Source organism: Solanum tuberosum, unplaced genomic scaffold (assembly GCF_000226075.1).
Source record: "Solanum tuberosum cultivar DM 1-3 516 R44 unplaced genomic scaffold, SolTub_3.0 scf00482, whole genome shotgun sequence".
Classification (NCBI taxonomy): Eukaryota; Viridiplantae; Streptophyta; class Magnoliopsida; order Solanales; family Solanaceae; genus Solanum; species Solanum tuberosum.
The window spans coordinates 186779-213434 of NW_006239402.1; the positions used below are offsets into that span (position 1 = coordinate 186779).

A 26656-nucleotide genomic window follows, 5' to 3' on the forward strand; every position below is an offset into this window, starting at 1 on the left:
ATAAAACTTAAAGATTATTTGATTAAGAAAAAAGTACACTAATCTTATACTTCATTCGTTTCAAATTTCAATTTATGTGAGATAATTTAATTTGACATGAAATTTAAGAAAAATAATAAAGACTTTTGAAATTTGTGATAATAAATATTTGTATAACTATAAATTATTTTATTAAAAATAAATATATCTATACTAATCGTGTACTTAACTTATCTATAGAAATGATTTGATTCGCGATTTAAGTTATTCCAAAAATATATTTATACTTTATTTGTGATGGAATGTATAAATTTATTCTTATCTTATCTGATATTCCATAAACCAAATTATAGTGAATGAAAAATCTTAATTAGCTAACCATTTACTACTTTTATAACATTGGTCCCATTCCCATCTCGTCCATTCTATAAATACGGCACTGGTACACAAACATGTGAGGAAAAGTCCATCCACAATAGCCCGGGCCTCCATACTTGTTCTCATACCAAGAAAGATCTACACTGCACCACTATAGAACAACAAGCAAAATTCTGTTGCCCTCTTCAATTTTGATCATTCTCTGTATACGATGGCTGGATTACAGAGATCTGCGACGTCGTTCCGGCGACAAGGCTCATCAGGATTAGTATGGGATGACAAATTAGTGACAGCATCAGGTGAATTGATTCAGCTTGGAAATCCACGAGGAGAAACTACTATTAAAACTGATAGACAAGGAGAAGAAAAGCCTAAATTGGAAGTGTCGGTGCCTGATAAGGCTTCATCAAAAACGGCTGGATCCATGGAGAGGAGCCGATCTAATCGCGGTTTCCGAACTGGTAAGGTGTCGCCGGCAATTGAACCGCCGTCTCCTAAAGTATCTGCATGTGGATTCTGTAGCGCTTTTGCAAAGAATGATAAATCTAACCGTCGACCTAAATCCGGCAAGCGTAAGATGTAATATTATTATTCCGGTGAAAAAGGGATTAGGTCAGAATTGGATGGCGCAAGTAACGTTCATCTCGATAAGGATGAGGTGTGAGAATTTTGGTGCTAGATGACAACTGTACTACTTGTTTTATGCATTTTTGGCGTTTTCTCTGCCAGATTTGTTCTTCTTTAGGTTCGCAGGGGACAATTTCTTCCAGTGTCTTACTTTTTCTGATTGCCTGGATAATCGATGTGCATAAGCTTTAGCTTTTTTCCTTTTTCGTTAAGCCGCAATGAATCATTTCTCGTTGTACAAAGTTGAATCTGAAATTGGGGCCATCTCTTGCTTTATCTTCTGGTTATGTGAATTGAGTATATCTCATGTTTTATCTTCTGTATACAAGTATGCTTATTGTATACACTATTTCTCTCTCCCCATATATTATACTATGTATACGTTACTCCTCCCTTCATTGAGTTCTGATTTTCATTTTTGGGAGCTTGTTGATTCTGTCTTGCTGAAAATTGAATTAAAAAATTACTGTATTTGTTTTTGAAGATTTGACACCGAATTTAGATGATATTCAGTTTGGAACTCCTCATTAGGTAGACCAAATTTTACCAAATCAATACACATTCCTAATATGATGAAAATAGTCGAAAACTGGTAAGAAATTAAAGGGGAACTTGCCATTACTAGCATACAATCACTACTCTACTCTGTCTTTGTTGATCGATTACTATTACACCGAATATATTATTGTTGTTGACTAGTTGTTAGTACACCTATATTGGGGATAAGAAAGGTAACAGAACCACAACCCGTTCAAGGTTAGTAACGGAAATTGAAAATCACGAGGTCTTCAATTTAATTTTTTTCAGAGGCAAAGAAAAAACTAAATAATTTCTTCCTCTGTATTGAAGTTGATGGTTAGGTAGCAATTATCCTATACAGTTAATTAAAATATGTTCAAGCTAACTAGAGTTTTACTGTCATAAAAACACTAGAGCTTTTTCCCGAAGATGCCGCAATTGTGAAAGACGTTTTCCTACCCCTTTGCGGCAAAATCACATGCCACATGCTGATGCTACACCAACTAAAAAAGAAGAAAAAAAATAAATACTTGATTGCATGAAAACAGTACACCAATGTGTGTCTGTTATATAGGTTTATACTTTCTTAATCATAGTATATTTTATTTTAATTTGTATGTTTACATCAATTTATAACTTAATTAGCAGCATGATTTGGTACACGTTACGGATTTGAGACTACTCTATGCTGTCCTCTCGTTAACCTCATCGTGTTAATGTATGATTCACTAATCAATCTATTATTACGTCCTCCTATGTTAAGCTCAACATTTCTCACATGTTGCGTCGGACACTTAGCCGACAGACTGTTCCAACAGAACCGTGAATAATGATTAGAACAATTCCTACCTCCAACAAGTTCTTCCTCTATTTCATTTTATATGACTTTCTTTTTCTTTTGATCCGCCTCATAAAAAATATTAGTATCTTATAATAATCAGAAATAATTAATTTTAAAATTTTACGTTTACTCTTAATGAAATGACAAACACACAAATATCTAAATATTATGTTAGACCGCATATTTCAAAACAAAATTCTTTCATAAAAATTGTGTCAAGTCAAACAAACAATGCGCATAAAATAGGAGAGAAGGAGTAATAAATAAAGAGATATACGAATGAACATAGGAGAATAATTTTATTAAAAAATACTAGTAATAATTTTAGAACTCTTTTTTCCTTTTTTCTTTAAAGAGTATCTATCATATCCCTGCTTGATAAAAAAAAACAGGAGCATGTGTCGAACTCACGCATGGGACACTTTATCTTTACTCCCTCTGTCCCTAATTACTTATCTACTTTTGAATTGACACATATATTAAGAAAATAATTAATGATATAGTGAGTTTACCATTTTACTCTTATTAATTATGAAGTGGATGAAAAGTTCTATAATTTTCAAAGTAATTAGTCATTTAATTGATGGTATAATAGGTAAAAAAAATTGTCCTTTCTTGATTTGTCAAAATGAATAAGTAATTAAGAACAATTATAAAAGGAAAAGTGAACAAATAATTAGAGACAAGGGAGTATTTAATTAATAAATCATTGCATATATATGCCTTGAGAGAAACATTTCCTTCAGCCGATAACTTGGAATGGAGGTGGACGGACCCGACCAATTCACGAACATGAAACTGCAGAGAAAGTCTCAAAACATCCTCATCATTGGGATTTTAAATATAGCAGCCACAAAATAGATGGCTAACATTCATGAATTTGACCCACACATTATTTGTTTTTTGTGGGCCTATTGGTCCTGCAGTTGAAGTCCTACTTTGGTCTCATCATAATTTATTTTCCATCTGTTTGGTATGCAATTTTTGTTACGCGTATTGGCAAGTCGGCAGTCATCCGACCTTTACAACTACTAGCAAAATTCCATTGACGGATACTAATTGGATATAACAATTTTAATGAAGAATAATTAACAATTCTTTTAATTTCTGTGGTCAATAAATTGGTGAAAAGATGAATGGTCAAGCAGGACGTCATTCTGCAACAGAAAGAAAATCATGCCAAATACAATAAGCATTCAACAAAAAGTGTAAAGTATGAATTTCATATAATTTTGTTTAGCAATGTCAACCAACTTAAGCAATAAACTAATAAAAGCATCATTTTGATCCATAGGCTCAGAGAGGTGTAAGAATTTATTTGAGCTAAAAGACAAATGTATTATATTTGCTTTGCTTTGTTCTGTCAGATTTTATTCCTTCGGTTCTAGAGGGGATAGTTTATTTAGGTCTCTTGCTTTTCTTGGACGCTGGGTAATCCTTATGTACGAACTGTATTACTTTTCTTTTTTTAAGAAAAGATTTTTTTTCCCCATCTTTTTGAGCTGCTTAGAATCAATTTTCAATGTGCGAAGATCGAATCTGAATTTTAGAATATTTTTGCTTTATCTTATTATATATGTTATGTTTAATTTGTTTCCCCCAACCCAATTTGCACACTTTTCCATTTCGTGGGTACATTTTTGGTTTGATTTTCATTTAAGTGACTTGTTGAAAATTGAATTAGTTAGCTCGTGAGAGAAGGATTGTCAAATACCATATAAGTAGACCAAGGACCTTTGAATCCATTGATAGGACTCCAACACTGCACGCCCAATAAAAGACGGGCCCCAACATAAAAGACAATAGAGAATTGGGTGGACCTGGCCGTGATACCATGATAACGAAGTGAATATTGTGTTTAACTTAACTTCAAAAGCTAGCTCATGAGGGAAAGATTGTCCTACATCATATAAGGTGACCAAGGACCTTTGAATCATGGATGTGAAACTACAACAAGTTGAGACCAAATTTAGACACCAGAAAGAATACTTTTGGGTGTATCCTTAGGTGAATTATATTTCACCAAACCTATAAGTACATTCCTTGGCAGTTGACAGGATCAATCTCAAGAAGTGAAGTTAGCATAAGAAAAAAAAAGTCAAGATCAGTAAGAAAGGGAGACTTCATCAATATATAGCATACAATCACTGCTCTATTATTCTCTCAGCCCTGCTTTGATTTCTTTTTTTTTGAGTCGAGAGTGTATCAGAATTCAAAACAAACCTCTCTACCTTACAAAAGTAATTAAGGGTGAGTCTGGATACTTACTAACCCTAGACTCCATTTATGCGATAACACTAGGTATGTACCTGTGGTGTGTGGGGTAAAGAGATAATTTTATGGCCCACATTTGTTTGTAAAAGACAGGGGAGACCAAAGAGTGCTGCAAGTATGAAACATTAAATTCCTGTACCCAATCTGTGTCATCACATGCTACACAAACAAAATTGCACGCAGCCCTCTTGTTTCCTATATATTTATTATCTATGTTCTTAGAAGAACCATTGGATGCTGAGAACATTTCATAGCAAAGAAACATCCTGTTTTCAAAGTAGATAGCATGTTTCAATCACAAGCATGGGAATGCGTACCTCTTTAATACTTTTTTTTGCCTCATGTGTACCTTCTGTATAAAAACATACAAACATGGAATGGAGCTCTTGTTATTCATTGACAATTCGTGAACATGAAAGTGCTGTGAATATCTCAACTTCACATATTCCTCCAAGATCTAACATGTAGGACTGATGGCTGACATGCATATTTATATATTGGGGCCGCAAAGACATTTCCATATCAGGCAGTATGTTCCCCCATTGAAGACCTTACCTGATCTCATCATATCAATCCATCGTTATTCACTGTCCTTCATTTGTTTGACATCCAAATCTGGTTTGCATACTCACCAGTTAACTTGGTCATCTTAATTAATCACCATTGTTGCATTTGAACGGTGTGATTTGAATGTTTTCAGTTGCTCTTCAATCAGCTGAGATTTAAGTGCTGCTACAAGGCTAGGGCGTGTCTCTGAATTCCGAACAACACATGCATGAATTGCACAACATCCAAACAGGGCCGTCTTAACCTCTAGGCCACTAAGGCCATTGCTTGGGACCCCATATATTTTGGGGGCCCCATTTTTTAAAAACAATTACTTATATATGTTATTTAAAAAAAAATTATATGTACTATGAGTGTTATTATTTATACTAAAGAAATTGCATATGAGATGAAAATAAACTTGAATTTCGTAAGAAACAATTTTATGAAAATATGGATAGCGAAAATCACAAAAGTCCCTTGAAGAGTTTTAGAGTTAATTGCTTTATATATGTAGAGTAGATCAAACTATTTTTTCACTTCAAAATAGATTTGAACCAATTGAAGCATATGGAAATATTTTTGATTACTTATTTAGTGGTAAAATATTGAGATCACTAGATGATGAGAATTTTAAAAAAATATTGTCTTAACGTTGAATTTTCTTTAACATGTAATAGTTATTCTGATATTGACGGTTTAGATTTTTTTTTTTGAATTAAAAGTGTTAAGGGAAATAATACAAGTAGAAGATAATGATCTAATGAAAATACTCAATCTAATAAAAAGACTTGATTCTTTTCCAAATACACATATCGCTTATAGAATAATGTTAACAGTTCATGTAACCGTTGCCTCAGCCGAAAGAAGTTTTTTCGAAATAAAAATTTGGTTAAATATTCTTTAAGATCAACAATGTCTCAAGAGAGATTGAATGAATTAGCTATATTATCATTTGAAATGGAATCATTAAAACAAATTGATTATAAAACAGTACCTAATGACTTCGCATCTAAAATAGCTAGAAAAATAGATTTTAAATAAAAGTATATATGATGAAAAAAATTAAATATTAGGGCCAATCTCTTAAGTTTCGCTTTAGGCCCCCAATATTGTTGAGTCGGCTCTGCATCCAAATACATAGAAAAATCCATTATGACAGAATTTAACTAAGCTGTGATCAAATGATTAAAATTAACACATTGACTTGATGAAAACATAGCGCAGTGGTCACTTTTTTCAATTTACAACAGAAATATTTTCTGTATGGGTGAGATTTTATCCGAGGTCAAGGAGATTGGAGATCAAGCAACATTTTGACTTTCTAGTACCAGTAGTAATGAGGAATCGCAATCATAAAAGTAAGGTTGTACAAATTAATGAATCTCAATTATCTTAACACGAGCTTCGTGAATAAAATCTTTGTATTGTAGATCCATGGGAGTGTAAGACATCAAGTTTCCTAATCATACACGATATTGTTAAAAATGATATTCAATTAACATAAAAATTCAACGTTCAGTAAAATTGAATCTAAACATATGGAATCAAATAAGAAAGCATATTTCTCTCTATATATAAATAAAATTGTCACATCGTCATGTGATAGTAACTTTACTAATTAGGTTAACCCTCCCTTCCAATTAAGAAAAATATTAGCTTCAAAAATCACGAAGAGCTAGGACAAGTTGGAGCTGATTCTATCTTAAGCAAGTTCACGGGGACTGATTAATTATGAGATGGCCCCGATATAATGATCAATTTTTTTGGTCCATTTGCCAATAATGCGAAACGGCTTAATTATAATTAAAGGGATAATATACCTCTGATCCCTAAAGTATTAAGTTCGTCCTTATAATACATGACTCAACATATTTCATTTTTTAATAAATCAAAATATAAATTTTTCTATTCCTTTAGCTAGAAAAATATATTGTATTTTATATTTTATCGAATTATATTATCATCAAATATGAATTAACAAGGCAGATTTTAACATATCAAATGAATAATTAAATAGTGAAATAATTTATAAAATATGGTAAATTTATGGATATTGGATAGATTAAAAATGCAAAACTTGATTGATTAAGGGGTCGTTTTGTAGTTGATTTAAAGTTGAATTATGCATATATTAAATTTTGCACAAGTAATACCATATTTGGTATTTGATTAGAAGTTATGTTACTAATGCATAAATATTAATACTAGTTTTGATTCATAATTGAAAAAATCAACATAATAGTATAAGTTTTGAGGAAATTCATATAGTATTTTATGCATAAATCATGATAGAATAATTCCGCATAAAATAATCTAGATTCTACTTTCTAGAGTATATATCAATATCCTTGAATAAAAACAATACATAAATTCTCATAAATAATGCATATATTACTAATATTTACATAATTCTAACTAATTATCTAACCACCTTTAAAAAATTTATGCGCTCAATCTTATATTATAGGGATCAAAGTAAAAAGTTATTACTAATACCTAAGGGCCAATCAAAAATTAAATACTGTATAATTTTATATTGACTCCCATGTGAAATAAAATGACATCTGATTATATGCTTTTCGAAAATATTCTTGTGTTTGCATAAGCTTATTTTAAGTATTTTTAAATTAAAATATATTTTAAAATATTTATATAAACCCAAAAATGTGTAAATATATAATTTTAAGCTAAAACCTTAAAAGTCAAAAGTCAATAAATAAATTTAAGAAAAAGTGTGAACATTTAATTTTGATCTGAAACTTGAAGCCAAAAAAGTCCATTCACACATGTATCTATTAATTTTCTCACATTAAAGAGGCTTGTAACTTGTAAGGCCATTTTTTTGGGAAAAAATCTTGCCGACAGCGATTTTGACCCTGTCAAGTGTCAAGTACTACTCTGTTAAGTTACAAAGTGCTTCCCATTAATGGAAAATGGGGAAGATGGCATCTTCCTTCATTTCTTCCTTTAATTTCTCTTCCTATTCCACATCTGTTGCTCTGTTTGCATCACTCTACAGTCTTTATTTCCTCTTGATTTCTGCAAATGTGAGTGGATTTGAGTCACTCTTACAGCTCCTTCCAGCATCTGCTTCTTTGAGGAGCAAATCGGAATCTCTTTTTCAAGTCAACGATTTTGGAGCTGCCGGAGATGGGATTACCGATGACACTAAGGTAAATCCCCTTCATTCAGCTAAAGGTCCCTTAATTTTATCTGCATTCACTATGATTATGTGCTTCATTTAAGAGCCGGTGAAAAATATTTTATTTTCTTATTTGTTCATTGTGGATCATTCTCGAGCCGAGGGTCTATCAGAAATAAACTCTCTACTTGTGGATTATGCTGGGTATGTTGTTGGTGTTGTTGTTCATTGTGGATCATTAATTGGTCAAAATAGTTGTATTTTTCATGGATATTAGGTGTTACAAGACAATGACTAATGAAAGCAACACGCTATTTTTCATGTGAAATCTTCAAAGGGAAGAGAACCAATGGCCAATCACCAACTCTTATTATTTCTCAATGAAATATAGATACAGATACACCAATAAATCCTGTTTATATAGGTTGGTGAAAAAACTAATCTTAGAATGTTAAGGATGTGCAACCCCTGCAGTTAGGCCCACAAACGTAACAATAAGGTTGTTATTGAAAGGATGATTTACTCATTCCTTTTGTACTGTTGTAAGATTGATACATTAAATTAAAAAAATTAGAAAAGGTTTTGAAGAAGAATAGAGCATATATTTTTTTATTTATTGTAATGAGAAAACTGAGCAAAAAACTGCTTGATTTGCTTGTCTTAGTACAACAACAACATACCCAGTGAAATCCCACTAAGTGGGGTCTGGGAAGGGTAGAGTGTACGCAGACCTTACCATTACCTCGTGGAGGTATTGAAAATTTTAGGTCCTTATTGTTTGGTGAGCTAAAAGTTTTTGAGACTTTTTTATGAAGATGGATCACCAGAATGAGAAATACTTAGCTTCAGTTAAGAAGTTCATTTTGTGCTTTCAGTCTTTTAAAGATGTTTGGGATATGGCCTGCTCTTCACCATCACATGCAAAGATTGTCATCCCTGCTGGTTATTCTTTCTTAGTTCGACATATTAATTTTGCTGGTCCTTGCCGGTCAAAGGTGTCTATACGGGTGAGTGCCTAATTGAGATATTACATCTTGTCTAACTCTTTATTTCACTAAATGGTATTCAGGTGTCTTTTTCGATATACACAAGATTGCAGGTACTATTTTAGCACCAAAGGATCCTGAAGTCTGGGATGACTTGAATCCACGAAAATGGCTCTATTTCTTTAGAGTAAAACACCTGACAGTAGAAGGAGGAGGAATTATAAATGGTATGGGCCAGGAGTGGTGGGCTCGGTCATGCAAGGTCAACAGAACAAATGTAATTCTCTTCGCCATTGTTTACATCGTGCTTTATGGTTCTCTTTCACATAATGAATTTGATGTTTCTTTTATTTTGCTAGCCTTGTCATCATGCTCCAACGGTCAGTTCTGCCTTTCCCTCTATGTGATTTTAATTTTGACTTATACATTAGATATCGACTTTCTTTTAGGAAAAAGAATTTTATCTGATGCTTATTTTCGTTGTGGTTCATTAATTAATGGGAGTGCAGGCTTTAACTTTCCACAAATGCAACAACCTGAAAATCAAGAACATAAAGATCTTTAATAGTCAACAAATGCATTTAGCATTTACTGGTTGCAAACATGTTACAGTATCACAACTCGTAGTCAAAGCCCCAGGTGATAGCCCCAACACCGATGCAATCCACATAAGTTCATCTACACAGGTCAATGTCAAGGATTGCACTATTGGCACAGGTTAGTTGATCTTTAGTCATTGCAATTGGAGAGACAGAATGGATCACTATTTGGCATTATCGTTGTTTCTAGTTGTAACTTTGCTCAACATGGCTTGGATTACAATCTAACGAATACAATGAATGTTTTAGATGATAAAATTCGGATTTATGGTTCGAATAATGCATTTTATGGGACATAGCTATGTGTTTACGGAGGTCAAATATACGGCATTGTCTAGGGGATCTGCAATAGTGGACCAGTAGTTGTAGTTCAATTATTGTTAGTAAAATGTGAAGTCTTTGGATACAATAAGCAGGTAAGATATATAAAGCCAACTCTTCTTTACACCAGATTGATTGATACTCAGTTAGTTTCTTCTTTTTAAGTTTTTCTCTCTATTGCCGGATACTCCAGTTCAGGCAATTTCATCATCAACAATGCATTGATTTTGTATGATCAAGGATATCGTATTCACATTCGATCCCCTATCGTATATTTCATTAGCTTTTGACTAACGAAGAAACTGAATACAGGAGATGACTGCATATCTATTGTCGGCAATTCATCACGGATCAAAGTCAAAAACATTGTGTGTGGGCCAGGCCATGGTATAAGGTAGAACACTTTTCTATTTTGTTGAAGTTATGTATAAGATGAAGTTTCTAATTAGTTCCCTGTTCTTTTAGCATTGGAAGCTTGGGAAAGTCAAATTCATTTTCTCAGGTTTACAATGTTCATGTTAACGGAGCATCTATTTCCAACACTGAGAACGGGGTTAGAATAAAGACTTGGCAGGTAATCTTGTTTCCATATGCACATCAGATGAATCTTCAAAACCTCGACACCATTTTTGGTGATCATTCTGCACTATGTTTCATCTCTAGAATATAAATTTGCTGACCTACGGTTGCATATCCTAATCGTGTTGTTGGTTTCCCCTTAATGCTTCTTCAGGGTGGTTCTGGGTTTGTCAAAAAGGTTTCTTTCGAGAATGTTTGGATGGAAAACGTCTCAAATCCTATCATAATCGACCAATATTATTGTGATTCTACGAAACCCTGTTCAAACAAGGTATGTTTTCTACTCCATTTCTTGATTCTCAGTTCGAATTCAGCTTCTTTGGCTGTCTATAAATTGGTTGCGTGGAAAAACAGTTCGTTCTTGCATGTCCGTTCTGCATTTTAGCTAGGTTTTTAGGTGAGCCTTTCTTAGCCAAGGCCATTTCTGTATTGAGCTTATGACAAAGGTCTGTTGACATAGTAAATTGTTGGCCTACTAGTGAATTAGTGAAGGTAGCTACATCCATGATGGAGTTATTGCTTGAGAACTAAGTGAATATATAATACCCCTCCGTTTCAATTTGTCTGTTTTAAATTGAACTTTCTGCATGACATGGACCACCAGATTAAAGAACATGTTGGTACATTCTACATATCTTAAGTTTGAAGACGAGAAGTTTCAAAAGTCCTATTTGTTTTCTTAAACTATGTACCAAGTAAAAACCAGACAAAGAAATTGGAATGGATCTGATTAGCTCTGTATTAAACTCTTCTTTGATAATTACTTGTTACTTCTGGACTAAATGAAATTAGTAATTCACTGCTCAGCATCTAGGTAGAAGAAATAGACCATCAACAGTATTCCATGTTTGTTGTGTGAATGTGTGGGCTAAAACTAAGTGTAACTGTGGACTTGCGCAGACTTCAAATATTCGCATTGACAGCATATCCTTTATGGGTATTAAAGGAACTTCAGCTACAGAAAGGGCAGTAACACTTGCCTGCAGCGATAGCTTCCCCTGCAGAAAGTTGTACTTGGAAGATATTCAACTTACTTCATCTTCGGGGGATCCTGCAACATTTTTTTGCTGGCAGGCATATGGCACAACCTCAGGTTTAAATTACCCCCCTCCTTGCTTTCCCTGTAATGACGGCATTCTTCAGCCAAAATTTTTATCTAACTGGAGTCAATCGATTTGACGTCTTCTATTCTAATTGTACAAATGCCTGGACCATATATCAGTTGAAAGCTGCTAAATTAATTGGCATTGATATTCATTATCCTGAGCAAAGCTAGTTAACTTATCAAGCAAGTGGAACAGTTTGGTCCACGACGTACTGATGAGTAGCTTGTCCAAGTACTGATGTTTATGGAAGAAATTGAGTGTTGATTAATGGATCTTTATTACTTCATTCATCTGTAAATAAAGTGCTTATTCCTTTTCATGAATCTTCATGAAAAAAGAGTGATATCTAACAAATCGGATGACAAAACAGGAAATGCTTTCATATATATGTATGCTGTGAAGTTGAATCTTCTATTGCATCTCGATTTACTGATATTGCTAGATCACATAAGTGATGTTATTAGTAAATATCCTTGAAACGTTAAACGCTGTGAGACTTGTGAAGTATAGCGCCTGCAGAAAAATTACATCCGTTTGTAGATTCTTGTTTTGGGTTTTTATCTTAAACATCTCCACTGGAAAACTATTTTACAATGTAATATACTCTATGAATCTCGTGTTTCTTCATGTGTTCACTTCTTTATATTTTGAATCGCTATACCAAAAATCTTGGCTCTGTTATTATGCGTTCCTTTCAGTAATGCTACATATCATTGTTTAAGAATTACCACAAAATATTAGAATCACGACTTTCTGGAGAAAAAAAATTGAATCTCAAATTGGGCTCTAGAAACTTCATTTGGAAATTGGAACATGGTCAAACCTACCCTTTTTAGAGTTTGAAAAACATAAAGGTTGCTGAAAGAAAATTGGTAGAACACCGCAAGTGATAAAATGGAATCCCAAAATTAGGCAGATTTAAGTTGAAGGTTGAAAAATGAGAGGGGCACCGGCATAGAGCCTGCCCATGCAGGCTCTATTGAATGTCAAAGTCAAAATCACATGTGCTGACACGTTACTTGCCCATGCCACATGATTTGAGTAATAATTTGCTACCTACAAAGCAACAGTCAGGCATTTATTTAGGTATAGTAATAAAATAAAAAGATGCCATGCCGATATTCAATACACGTCTATCCCCTTTCTTTCTTCTTAGATTCCTTCAAATCTGTTAATGGTCACAACAGCACGTGGAAATTATGTCTGCTATGTTGAAGTGTATAATTATGTCATTTAAAAGCTTAAATTGTTAGAGAGAGCACACTTTCATTATTTAATTGCATTTTCAATGATAATATATGAATTCGAAATAGAATATAATTAGCATCGCACATGAAAGTAACAACCTTGAATCGCCAGAAATGGAGACCAAACATGGGACCTTTCGGTTTTAGCCCATCGCTTATGCCGCAATTTTTTCAAACTTCGCGGCTTAAGAAACGCATTCGTGTGGGGAATTTCAACTACTTACAAGTTACAACCATTTTAATAGGCGGCTCCATCTAAGTATTTACCAATTTTATGTCTATCTGTTATATCTTGCCTACTTTTATTATTATTACTATTTTTCTCACGTAGTTATCTGATTAAAATTTCATTTTGTCCTATTAATTAGTTTGACAACATTAAACATATCATTAGTGACAATTTGACACTATACATCTAGTTGGACATTTTATCATCTACTGTTAACCAAGTGGGGGAAGAAAAAGGATCCCTTCAATTATAATTACCTTATTCTTTTGGCTTGTTTCTATCACGTGATAAATGATTATCAAGCGCTTAATTACAGAGCTTACCTAATTCCATGACACATTTTCTTTTTCCTAAAACACCAAGGGGTCATTTAGTATCTGGTTTAGAGGTGAATTATGTAAATACTAAATTCTACACAAGTAATAGTAATAATGTAATAATATGATAGTTGATTAGTAGGTACGTATATTAATATTATATTTGATTTATAGTTTAAATATTCACCCAACTAATACATACATAAATCATGAGACAATTCAATCTACTTTTACTTTATACTAATATATCAATAACTTAATCCTACATAACTAATTCATACAGATTACAGACACCCTGATTTAACTATGATTTTTTCCTTCAAAACAAAAATAATTAGGTAGCTTTCTGGCGTGGATAAAGGGCAAAAAAAGTAGATGGGAATCATATTCCCCACTTTATCACTCATAATTATTGGAGTAATTACGAATCACAGAAGAGGAAAAGTCGTATCTCCTATATTGGCGTCTACCTATAAATATGGGTATCCAAATAGAGCCGATAGAAGCAGAGCATTATCAACTCAAGTGTTTTTCTTTCAGAGCAGAGCAAAAATTAAGCTAAAAAAAATGAGTAGTTCCTTGAATCCCCGTTACTACCGCACAGCCAAAGTGGAAGAAATTGAGAAAAAAACAGAAAGGCCGATGGAGTATTTCACCAGAGAGATACAGAGGCCTAATTCTACGAATATGAGGAAGCCGGCGGCAGCGCCAAAGAAGCTGGAGAGCAAGCCATCGGAAGATATCAATGAAAGTGCGGAGAATTTCATAAATAAGTTTAAGCAACAGCTGGTTCTGCAGAGGCTTGAGTCCATGGAGAATTATGAGCAAATGCTTAAGAGGGGAACATAACGACCTCTCTTTCATTTTATTTTTCTCAATTTTTCGCGTCTGTTATGTATGAATTGTTTCATTGTATTGCTATATGTGTATTGTGTGTGTGGTCAATTAGTAAGTCATAATTATAAATAACTTGTAGTAATGTATAAAAACAAATTATTACTCGATCTGTTGAGATTTGCCTTCTTGCTGCCGTGTTTTACTGCGTCTTTAATTTTTGTTGTGCTGCTTCAGAGATGCATATTTTTCAACATAATTTACTTGCATTGCTAGTTTTCTTGGTACTAAAAGTGAAAGATCTTTCTAAAAGAGGTATCCCCTCGGTGCATTTGTTGGATTTATTCATACATAAAAAGACTCATTTCAAAAAGTGTATTCTTCTGTTTGAAAATTTATTTATTTTAAAAAGGTAATCATGAATCAGATCAAACTATTTTCATATTTCTTAAATTTCGTAACCAATCAAACTATATGCATATGGTAGATATATCCTTCTTGGATCGGGTTTGAGCGGTATGCATTTCTTTTTTGTTAATGAGAGATCTGAGTTTAAGCCCACGATATGGAGTAACATTTGTTACTTTAACCCCAATTTGGGATTATTATTTTTTATATAAATTCAGATTTAATTGAACTTAAAAGCAAAAAATATAGGATATGTCTTTCTTGAATGATCCTGTTGTGCAAAAAAGATGATCCCTTCTATGCATATTAAAGGAGATTAGGGTATCTTTATCTTGTCTTGTCCTTTTTGAAAATGTGGTGTTGGAAATCAAAGGAATAAAAGAGGTTATTCTGTAACTTTGAACAACTTTTGAAGGTCGTATCAAAAGCTAGTCAGTAAATTCTTTAAAAGCTTTTTGGAAAGATGTTAAATTGTCCCAGAAGATTTTATTTATGAAGGGTACTGTCTGTACTAGCTACTAACCATTTCCAATTTCTGGCTTTCGGCTAGGCAGCCTTGGTGGCAAATATGGGACGGAGGGAGTAGCAATAAAAAAAAAAGATATTTAAAGCAGGTCGAGCACATTTTCATATGCTTGACTCATTAAAAAAATATCGTATGTGAGAGACTTGTTGAAGATATAATTAAATATAAAAAAATTTACTTTTCTCTATACAACTTAAATTTTTAGATGAAATAATCAAACATTCATAACGTCTACTTATGATAGTCGATAGAAGATCTTGATGATGGCATAGACCCCATTGGGCTTTTACGGAGATTACTCTGCCTCCCATTGAAGGTAGACAAAGAAGAGAGTATCATATAAGAACACAATAATAAAATCTCTTTGGAGTTTGGACTCAAACCTTCCGGGAGGGCCTGTTGCAGTGATGATGTATTGAGTTGAAACTAGGCTGTCAAAATGAGCCATAAAAAAAAATGATTCGTCTAACCCATTTATATTTTAATGGAGGAATTGGGCTAAACTTTAATAAAAGCTAAATTTCTATTTCATTAAGCATGATACATTCTAAACTAAGTTTTATACGGATTACCCCTCGAATGGATACTATTATCTATCCAGACCTACTTTGTTCGGCACAGGTTTATTTTTTTTTAAATTTTTTTGAAACTAAATTTTTACATCGCTCGATGTAAGTATTATAAGAATTAAGTTATACAACATAAGTTGTGTAGTATTTTTAAAAATTTATCGTAATATTTAGAAATTGGAATTAAACTTTTTGAGGCATAGTATGTTCTTTATCTTTTTAAAGAAAAAAATCTGATAATTATTTTTCCCACGTCATTACCTGATTAAAAATTCATTTTGTCCTATATAGATTGATAACATTAAACATATCATTAGTGACAATTTGACACTATACATCTAGTTGGACATTTTGTCATCTACTGTTAACAATGTGGGGAGAAAGGACCCCTTTAATTATAATTACCTTGGTTTTTTGGTTTGTTCCTATCACGTGATAAATGATAATCAAACGCTTAATTATAGAGCTTGCCTAATTTCATGACACGTTTTTTCCCCCCTAAAATACTCAGGGGTCACTTGGTATGTGACTTAGGTTTGAGTTATGAAAATATTATATTGTGCCTACTACCTAAGTAATATTATGATTGGTAACTAGTCAGAAGATTAGTTACTCAAGTATAAACTAATTATTATGTTTGGTTTATAAATTAGAATTCACATAACTAATATATGTATAAATTATGAGAATAAATTTATGTACTATTTTATACCGAAAAAGGGAGATAAAGTGACTTGTACATAAGTAATTCATACACAAAATGACATAAAAAATCATAAATTTTCTCATCACTAATTTATATATTACTACGCATATTCGCATAACTTTCACATGCAACAAACGATCCTAATTTAACTATGAATTTTTCGTTAAAAATTAAGTAGATGGGAATCATATTCCCCACTTACACAATCATAATTAGATTAATTACGAATCATAGAACAGGAAAAGTTGGATCTCTTATATTGGCGTCTACCTATAAATATGGCTATCCAAAAAGCCGATAGGAGCAGAGCATTATCAACTTGAGTGTTTTTTTTTTAGAACAGAGCAGAAATTAAGCTAAAAATGAGTAGTTCCTTGAATTCCCTTTACTACCGCACAACCAAAGTGGAAGAAATTGAGAAAAAAACAGAAAGGCAGATGGAGTATTTCACCAGAGAGATACAGAGGCCTAATTCTACGAATATGTGGAATCCGGCGACGGCGCCAAAGAAGTTGGAGAGCAAGCCATCGGAAGATATCAATGAAAGTGCGGAGAATTTCATAAAGAAGTTTAAGCAACAGTTGCTTCTCCAGAGGCTTGAGTCCATGGAGAACTATGAGCAAATGCTTAAGAGGGGAACCTAATTTCCTCAATTTTTAGCCTGTGTTATGTATATGAATTGTTTCATAGTATTGCTATAGGTGTCTCATGTCATCTATGTCAATCAGTAAGTCATAATTATAAATAAATGGAAAATTATTATTGGGTTTTTTGAAATTTGCCTTCTTGTTGCTGTGCTTTACTGCATGTTTAATTTTTGTAGTGCTGCTTCAGACATGCATATTTTTCACCATAATTTACTTGCATTGGTAGTTTGGTACTAAAAGAGGTACTCCTTAGTTCTTTCAATAATTTATGCGACACATTTTTCTTTTTCGAGTCATCCTAGAAAGAACACATTTCAAAAGTCCATAAGGTGTGCTCTCTGATTTAAACATTCACTTACTTTGTTTGTAAGTATAATTTTGATTCATATCAAGTCTTATTACTTAAACTAGTGAACATGTTCGCGCTTCGCGCGGTCATAAAAAGATTAGTTGAATTTACAATTAACTCTAATCCATTTAATGTAAAATGAAAGTAAATGTATTAACAATCATAAGCGTGAACATAAGATTTAAAAGATCGTCGATCGAAACTAATAACAACAATTTGTAGATGGAACCGTGGAAACACCCTTAAGATTTTTATTGCTTCTATGACAACCCTAGATACGATCAAATTGATTAGAAATTATAGTAACAGATATTTTAGAAGAATGCATTTATTATGATCGAACTATTTTAAAATACTTTCACTTTCTTTTTATGGAAAGCACCAACCGTAAATAGTTCTTTTGGTAAATCCTTCCTAATATAGTCATAGCCTCAAATGTACCTTTAACATAAAAAAAGAAAACTATTTTCACTGATAAATTCGTTTTAATTACATTATTAAAACATACCCCATTGAAGAATAGTAATAAGATATTAAAAAGTTAGTATAACACAAATTATATATTTTTAGCACATATGAAAATATTATTACTTAGTTGATTTGTAGAAAGTAAAAAAAGAATATGGTACCGAATGCGTCTATGAAATATCTTTGAACTATTTAACAAATACATTAAATTATTAGCAACTAATAATAATAATATAACACTAAATAAAAATACTTCATCTCTTTCCATTTAAAATTATACCTTTTTCCAGACATATGACGGAATTCTCAATTGCTAAAAGTCGAAATAAACTTAAATACATAAAAAATTAAACAATTTTTTTTATTACAAATAAAAAGGGGAAAAAATAATCATAACTACAAAATTAGGCAAGGGGGTGTCCAAAAAAATATTAAAATTGACCTTAAAATATAAAGTTTCGATTATTACTACAAAATAAAGAAAGAAAATATTTTAAAAATCTTTAAGTTTGACTATAGGAACTTGATGAAATAAACCTCTTAGTATCTCAAAAAAATATAGACGACTCCTCATTAGCTTTCCAAAAGCAAAACTGACCACTTTTATAAACCAAATAATATGAAAGTATGAGAAAAGAGCGAATATTTAGAACAATATCATACAATAATTATAAAATATTTTCAAAGTTAAATTTTGTATTTTTGAGAAAATTCACCCAAAAGAGAAAATAATGAGTAACAAAAATACAAAAGGAATGATATGTAGATAAACTTGATCAACATATAAATAAAAGGATAGTAAAGAAAAATGGAGATTGTCAAGCACTCATAAAAAGAAAAATGAACTCGATAAAAAAGTTTTTGTCAAAAATAAAGAAAGTGAAGTAACTATTATAATATAAACGATTACTAGTTATATTAAGAAAGTGACTATTGAAATTTTGAGAATTTCATATAAACTTTAAATCAGAAACATATATATATATTTGCTTACCATGAGAATTATTTGTGAGAGTGACAAAAGTATTGAAGAATAAATCTACAACCAAAAAAATAATATTAGAAAAAATTATAGCATCAATATTCACTCAAGTCTTTTTGAAAAATGTAATGAAAAATGTATATCCAATTGTGCTCAAATTTATATGGATAATCTTCCATACTTGGAATATCAAAAGACATGAGAAGAGAAAGTAACATTAAGGTTAGGAATAGAAACGGGCAAAACCAATAATAATTAATCATAATTGTCAGTTTTAATTCATTTAAAATGACAGTTTCATCTATTCTTCAATGAGATCATTTATGTACTTATTTTTTAAGGATTAAACAGAAATAATTCAAAAAAGGAGAAAATAGATAATTGCAAATGTTGGCCATTGGAGGGTGCCACATCAGCGATTCTAGATACAGCTTTATATATATATATATATATATATATTTTATTTTCAGTTAAATTACATCATTAAAACAAATGAAGGAGAATTTATATGTATACAAAAAGTATTTAAAAGCTAGAGGTGCGGTTAAGTGGTAAGTATTTCTTCATTGTTAACGAGACATATCGGGTTTACGCCTGGATAAGGAGTCACATTTGTTACTTTAACATTTGGGATTATTCTTTTATATGAATTCAGATTTAGTCGGACTTCAATACAAGTATTAATCACGAAAAGAGAAAATATATGATACATCTTTCTTTAATGATCTGTTGGCAAAAAAGATGATCCCTTTTATGCATATTAAAGGAGAACAGGGTATCTTTATCTTGTCGAGTCCTTTTTGAAAATGTAATATTGGAAATCAAGGAATAAAAGAGGTTATTCTGTAACTTTGAACTAACAAACTTTTTGAGGTTGTATCAAAAGCTAGCCAGTACCCTAATTGGTGTTTGTTTAAGTTGTAATTTGTTAACAAATTCCTTAAAAGCTTTTTGGAAAAGTGTTAAATTGTCCCAGAAGATGTTCTTAAGAAGCATACTGTACCAACTACTAAACATTTCCAATTCTGGCTTTCGGCCAGGCAGTCTTGGTAGCAAATATGGGACGGATCGGAGGGAATACCAATTATTCAAAGCAGGTTGAAGTCATTTTCACGTCCTTGACTCATAAAAAAAATCAAATTTGCATGTGAGGAACTTGTTGAAAAAAAATCAAACTCGCATGTGAGGCTATAAAGAAGTGGGATATCTCTTTGGACTTTGAATCTTGCTGAAGGGCCGTGTTGTAGTGATGATAAATTGAGTTGAAAATGAGCCCATAAACAATTGATTCACTCAATTTATTCAAAAATAATAATATTGGATTGGGCTTAAAAATCAAAATTATTTAAAATTGGATCAAAATTTAATCCATTTAAGTGTGACGCATTTCAAAACAAGTTCTTGCTTGAAATTTACACCTCAAATGGATTGGTGTTTACTTTTTACTTCTCATAGACATGATTCCATCTAAGAATTTCTCATCTTTTGAAATTGAAAAATCATCTCGCTCGACATAAGTTCTATAGAGATTAAGTTATGCATCAAAAGTTGTGTAGTATATTCCAAATTTTGTTGTAGTGTTCAGAAAGTAGAGTTATGCCTTTTGAGGCATATATTCTTTATCCGATTTAGAGAAAAAGTATTTGGTTGTTAATGTGAGATGACAAAGATGTACACCTATAGATCTACGCCCTCCAGAGTGTTTTTGGTACATCCACCTCCAAATGCCTTAAAACACTGATATTTAAGGACATGAATTTTAGATCACCCCAAAATAGAGACTTTTATACTAATAATCCATTTGCATATATCCTCAAGCGTGGTTAAATTGAGTGGATCCGTCAATTATTTTACAAAGATATTGATCTTAAATTTGATTGCTGGATTTGGAATCAGTCATGGCCAGTTCGTACGTACGCTTCCAATCTTATCATGTGATTCAACGGTTGGCCGAATCAACAGAAACATTGTATTTTCCACCACTATCACTATTTTACCTAATATGAGTTGATACGTACTACTACAAATTATTTGAACTCATACAGAATTAGGAAAGGGGACCTACTCTAATTGTTAGGTTCGAAAAAATTAGGTGTGATGCGGAGCTAACAAAGCAAACCTCGAAAGATTATGAGTAAGAAAACAAATGAGAAATATACCAAAAGACACAAAGGTTTAATGTGGTCAGTCAACCAATTTATATTCACAAAGGAGATGGACAATTTACTACTATATAAATATGAGAGTACAAAATATAGAGAGAAATAACTTCAACCAATTCACTCGGAATACAAGGAGGTTCACACAAGTGATAACGTGTCACTTGTGTCCCACAAATTCTCCCCCTAACCAAAACTCTCAAAGTCCCTAGAACTACATTGTGAATGTTGATTAAGTTAGAAGAAACAAGCTTCTATTTATGGAGTCTTTTCCTACGAGAAAAGGACTAGTCAATCCTAAACTTTTTCCTAAAAGGAAAACTTATTTATGATAAGAAACTCAATACAATTAATACTCAAACTAATTAGAGCCTCAATATAAATTAAAAGTATCTTTGTGGCTCTGGTTTATTGTTTGCATGATTAGGTAAACAAGAAGTGTTTAAATCTAAATAATCAGTAATTAGTTGGTATTGATGATTTGTCTTTTTTCGAGTGATGACTAGACATGGTGATAAAGGGTACATGATTAACCTGCTTGTTTGGTCTTATTTGATTAATCAAATTACTAATTAGTAGTATGCAACATGAGATTGCCGTCCTCACATACTTAAACTTGAACATGACAGTCAGTATTTCTCTTCATTTTTTTATTTGCTTAAAGCTCTTTCGTCTCTGATTAGGTTTTGGCGTTGTTGTCGTACATTTGTTGACACTTGACACCAAGGATTCAGTTTCATATAAGTAGTAACCAATTCTTTATTTGACACTCCATTCTTTCAATCTGAAACGTTGTCCTTTTTAGTCATTCTATTTTAAAAAATTAACTTAATTCTTTTTCCTTTTATTTTAATAATAATACAAGCTTTCATACCATATCTAGTTGATACCCCATAATACACATAAGGCATTACATGGAATACAAATTTGCTATATCTATTTGCAGTTTAAATTTACCACAACCAAAGTGGAAATCGTACACACTCCAAAGTTTTAAAAAAAAAATCATTAAATTTTAGGTTTAGCAAACATAAAAATCATATTTGTATGCTATAGTTATAGTTTGTATAATTGCGCTCCATAACAAACTTTATATTTGCTATGACTATTAATCTGTATATTTCGGTATACATATACATAAAAAATATGTATTTGGGTCTATTTGTATATTTCAATATACAAATGGTCCCTGCATTTGTATATTTCGGTATATAAATGGGTCTTGCATTTGTATATTTTGGTATACAAATGGGTCCTGCATTTGTATATTTCGGTCTCTTTGTATATTTCGGTATACAAAAGGAATGGCAAAAAATATGAAATGTTTGCTGCGAATTACAAATAAAAGAAACTATGGTTATAACATTTAATTTGAATTAATAGTTTGCTATTTCGTACAATTTTCCCTATAAGAATTGGTTTAGTACTCCCTCTGTCCCAATTTATGCGACTTACTTTCCTTTTTAGTCAGTAAAAAAAAAAAAAAGAATGACACATTTCTATATTAAGTAACAATTTAACTATAAAATGTTTATTTTACCCTTAATGAAATGATTTACAGCCACACAAATTTCTATCATTCATTTTGAACCACAAGTTTTAAAAGTCTTCCTTTCTTTCTTAAATTTCGTGTCGAGTCAAACTACTTCACATAAGATTAGATGGAGGGAGTAACTCTTAAGTAAAAAAATAAAAGTTAAACTAAAATGACTTTTAAGTCAAAAAATAAAAAGTAGGAGGAGACCTACTTTTAATTTTTTAATTTTTTGTACGTTATTTTAAATTATTTTTAACATTGTCAAACAATTCTAAAAGCTAAAAATGACTTAGCAAGTTTGACCAACTTTCAAGTCAATCCAAACACGCTCTAAGTACTCCATTATCCTTAATTAGAGAGGTTCTTCATCCTTAACTAGACAGGTTTCAAATTTGCATCCCCTTGGCTATGGAGTAGCTTTTGTTAAGAAGCCTTTTACCCTCGATATGAGACTCCCCACACGAATCCAAATTTAGTTGGAACAAATCCAAATTGTTGGAACAGACTTCCCTGTGCGAAACCAAAAAAAGTTTTAAAAAATCATAAATATCATTTGAGCCAAGTCGAGCACAAGCTAAAGAAAATGTTTATATATTATATCAAAGTCTTTTATAATCCATGCCAATAATTCAAAACACTAAAGAAGAAGATAACTCAGTAAAGACTTTGAATCTCAGAAGAAAACATGAACACAACTTCAAATCTGGACAATTGGCAATTTGTCTTATTACCAACAACCTAAGAAAAGAAGAGACCCAAATACATAGAACACTCACTAAATAACAAATAGTACTAGTAACAAACATCTTTCAGGTAATCAATCAATCATTCTTGATTCTCCTGAACATGAACAAGATAACAAAGTATCTGAACACTGAAACATGCATTATACTCCTTTCTAAGGCTTGATCACTGAGACTTGAACTACAGCGGATTGTTTCTGTGTTTGCTGAGGTTGAAGCAATTGAATATTAGCCCTTGAGCATGACCGAGCCATTTCGCCAGCCAGGGGAATCACTGGCAAGTTGTCGCAGTTACAAATCTCAACCATGAATCCATCTGGATCATGGAAAAACAATTGATCAACATATATTCCTCCTTCTTCAACCAGATGCCTCGCGTATTTTATCCCCATTTCTGTCAGCTTCTTCTCCACTGCATCTATGCTCTCACACTGCTCATCAACCAACAAAAATTTCAATTAAAACTAATTTTCAAAATAAGTTGTTGCACACATTGAAATTTGGTGAAACTTTACAGAGTGTTCAATTCTACAAGATGTATTCGATTCCATTCTACTCTAACCTAAACTCTAGCTTATGCTCATATAAAGGCATTCAAAATCTTCGCCTCTGACCGTACTTACTAAATTTCATACTCCTTATATATCCATGGCTTCATGTCAAAAGTACTGAATTTAGTTAAATCCATTGCAGATACACTACAATCGGCCTTTGTTAGGGAAACAGAACAAATTACCTGGAAAGAGATATGGTTATCTTTGGGATTGATTTCAGTTTTCTTTTGCATTTCCTCAGGATCTTCCGATTGAAGAAGATGAATCCCAATTCCGTAGCTAAACAGCCTGAAACACCAAGAAATACATGGAATCTCAATACAAAAATCTGATAAACTAAAGATTCAGAAAGGATGTTAATCAATAGTAAAATTTTGGATTATGCATCTTTTTCTTCGTAATTTATTAATAACAGATGAAAAAGTAAACATGAAATTACCAAGCGCCATTGAAATTGAATGATCCAGGCCTCCTTACAGGCACAAAACCAAGAACATTCTTGTAAAATTCAATGGATTTTTCAACTGATCTGCAAACAAGGGAGATATGATTCAGGGATGTCAAAGCAAGTGGATTTCCAGTATTCCCCTTCATCTTTCGTTTTTTTCTTCTCAAAAATCGAAGAATTAGCAAATGGATTAGAGACCTGAAAGAGGATTATGAATATTAAAGGAGAAATTAGGAGTAGGTTAGGTCACGGAAATTTGTAATGGTAATGATGAAAAAAAGATGAATTAAGGAGGCTTATTTATAGAAAAGGTTGGCTCTGTTTTAGTTTGACAGCTGTGATACCTCTGGCCCACTATGGATCTGATTGACACGTAGGTACAAGTTGCTGACGTGGACGACTTTATGAAGTTACTTTATTTGGCTTCTTACACGTAAGCTGTTTCGTTTTCTTGCTCCATTCATTTACGTAAATATAGTAATTCGGACGATTTCTGTGTATTTGACCCGGCAATTCTCACTATTTTCTCATCTTTGAAAAGTAAATTTATTTTTCTTAAAAAGTCTTTAAGAGTAATTTTTAAGTTATTAAAGGATAATTATAATTAGAGATATACTCAACCGTGTCGCTGCATATTCATGTAGTGTCCACCGAACAGGCGATAAATATGGAAAAATTATTTCGATTTGGATATACGAGAGAACGAAGAAATTGAAGTACAATTTCATATTTTTTCCTAGTTGAGTTTTTCTTCTAATATAGTTAACAAAGAGTAAATGATGTGGCGATGGTATGACCTTTTTAGTCCACAAAAATAAAGATAAAAATAATATATGCATAAATTATATTTATTTAAACTTTATTAATATGTCTTAATTACTTTTTCACTTTTGAATTGATACACCTGTAAAGAAAATAATGATTGACATAGTGAGTTTTACCCCTATTAATTATAAAGTGGATGAATTAAAAATTTAAGATTTTGAAGAAGTTTTACCTTTTTCAAAGTAATTAATTGAGGATATAATAGATACTGCCTCTGCCCACTTTTAATTATCATGTTGCGCTTTTCAAAAGTCAATTTGATTGATTTTCAAAGTTAAATTAGATTACATTAATTCGATGTTTTAAACAAAAAAAGTTAAATATTCAAAAACTATACGAATAGTACTATGAATTGCAATTTTTTTCATATCGATATGATGAAAAAATACATTGTAAATATTAGTCAATTTTTTTATAGTTTGACTCTAAAAAGGAAATTATGGCAATCAAAAGTGGACTGAGAGAATATTACTTGTCTAATTTTCCTTTTTTACTTGTCTATTTTAACAAATTAAGAAAGAACAAAAAAGTTTAGAGTCAAACTATAAGAAGTTTGACTAACATTTTTTAGGGTTCACTTTTGATTGTCATAATTTCTCTTTATAGAGTCAAACAACAATAACTTTGACTAACATTATACAATGTATTATTTTCATAATATTGATATGCAAAAATTGAAATTTATAATACTTAATAACATTATACTTTTATTTGTTTAGTCCCCGATGTATTTTCTTTTTAATATTTCTTGACTATTTAAACTTTTATTATTTTCATGAGAGTTTTTTTATGTTTCACCATATAATCCTGCACCTTAATTTTCTTTTGACATGATACATAAATATGTCCTTCAATTTAGTTTTAACTGTCATCTATGTCTTTCAATTTTTATGAATAAATATACACTTCAATTTGTATAAAACTGATAAATAGACATATTTGTCTTATATGATGTCCTACATAATAATTTTATGTCTTAAATGGCGTCCTAGGTGTATTATACCACGTAGGATGCTTGTGTATAATTATTTAATTTTATACAAATTTAACTATCTATTTGTGCACAAACAAAATCGAAGGACATAGATACCAATTGAATTAAAGAGTATATTAATGTATTATGCTCTTTTTTTCCCTATCCCAATTTTATTTTGTAATTTTAAAAATAAATGAAGAATCTAGATCTTCCTTTCCCATTTACCATGATT

At 31.8% G+C, this 26656-nt stretch overlaps 3 protein-coding genes across 3 annotated transcripts; 2 read left to right on the top strand and 1 right to left on the bottom strand.

The window, feature by feature from the left end:
- Positions 1-406: 406 nt before the first annotated feature.
- Positions 407-1349, top strand: LOC102593976 (uncharacterized protein At1g15400). Its single transcript, XM_006364136.2, has one exon. It carries the CDS (start codon positions 569-571, stop codon positions 938-940), a length of 372 nt encoding a protein of 123 aa, XP_006364198.1. The 5' UTR covers positions 407-568; the 3' UTR covers positions 941-1349.
- Positions 1350-7976: 6627 nt separating this feature from the next.
- On the top strand, positions 7977-12216 carry LOC102594305 (probable polygalacturonase At1g80170). Its single transcript, XM_006364137.2, has 9 exons — positions 7977-8340; positions 9185-9316; positions 9402-9572; positions 9655-9675; positions 9805-10012; positions 10528-10609; positions 10681-10789; positions 10949-11065; positions 11695-12216. Exons 1-9 carry the CDS (start codon positions 8101-8103, stop codon positions 11971-11973), a joined length of 1359 nt encoding a protein of 452 aa, XP_006364199.1. The 5' UTR covers positions 7977-8100; the 3' UTR covers positions 11974-12216.
- Positions 12217-23453: 11237 nt separating this feature from the next.
- On the bottom strand, positions 23454-24897 carry LOC102594644 (metallothiol transferase FosB). The gene is made up of 3 exons (XM_006364138.2): positions 24615-24897; positions 24358-24463; positions 23454-24052 (listed from the first exon to the last, which is right to left on the bottom strand). The coding sequence occupies exons 1-3, from the start codon at positions 24767-24769 to the stop codon at positions 23777-23779; spliced, it is 537 nt and encodes a 178-aa protein (XP_006364200.1). The 5' UTR covers positions 24770-24897; the 3' UTR covers positions 23454-23776.
- Between the last annotated feature and the right edge of the window lie 1759 nt (positions 24898-26656).

What these genes read in the sequence shown, in the direction of transcription:
- LOC102594644 (XM_006364138.2), bottom strand. Translation starts at nt 24,769, where the DNA reads ATGAAGGGGAATACTGGAAATCCACTTGCTTTGACATCCCTGAATCAT. An exon ending in TTCAATTTCAATGGCGCTTG is followed by an intron (nt 24,464 to 24,614) that starts GTAATTTCATGT and finishes TTGGTGTTTCAG; the next exon opens with GCTGTTTAGCTACGGAATTG. An exon ending in ATAACCATATCTCTTTCCAG is followed by an intron (nt 24,053 to 24,357) that starts GTAATTTGTTCT and finishes GTTGATGAGCAG; the next exon opens with TGTGAGAGCATAGATGCAGT.
- LOC102593976 (XM_006364136.2), top strand. Translation starts at nt 569, where the DNA reads ATGGCTGGATTACAGAGATCTGCGACGTCGTTCCGGCGACAAGGCTCA.
- LOC102594305 (XM_006364137.2), top strand. Translation starts at nt 8,101, where the DNA reads ATGGGGAAGATGGCATCTTCCTTCATTTCTTCCTTTAATTTCTCTTCC. An exon ending in GCAAGGTCAACAGAACAAAT is followed by an intron (nt 9,573 to 9,654) that starts GTAATTCTCTTC and finishes TTATTTTGCTAG; the next exon opens with CCTTGTCATCATGCTCCAAC. An exon ending in CGAAACCCTGTTCAAACAAG is followed by an intron (nt 11,066 to 11,694) that starts GTATGTTTTCTA and finishes GGACTTGCGCAG; the next exon opens with ACTTCAAATATTCGCATTGA.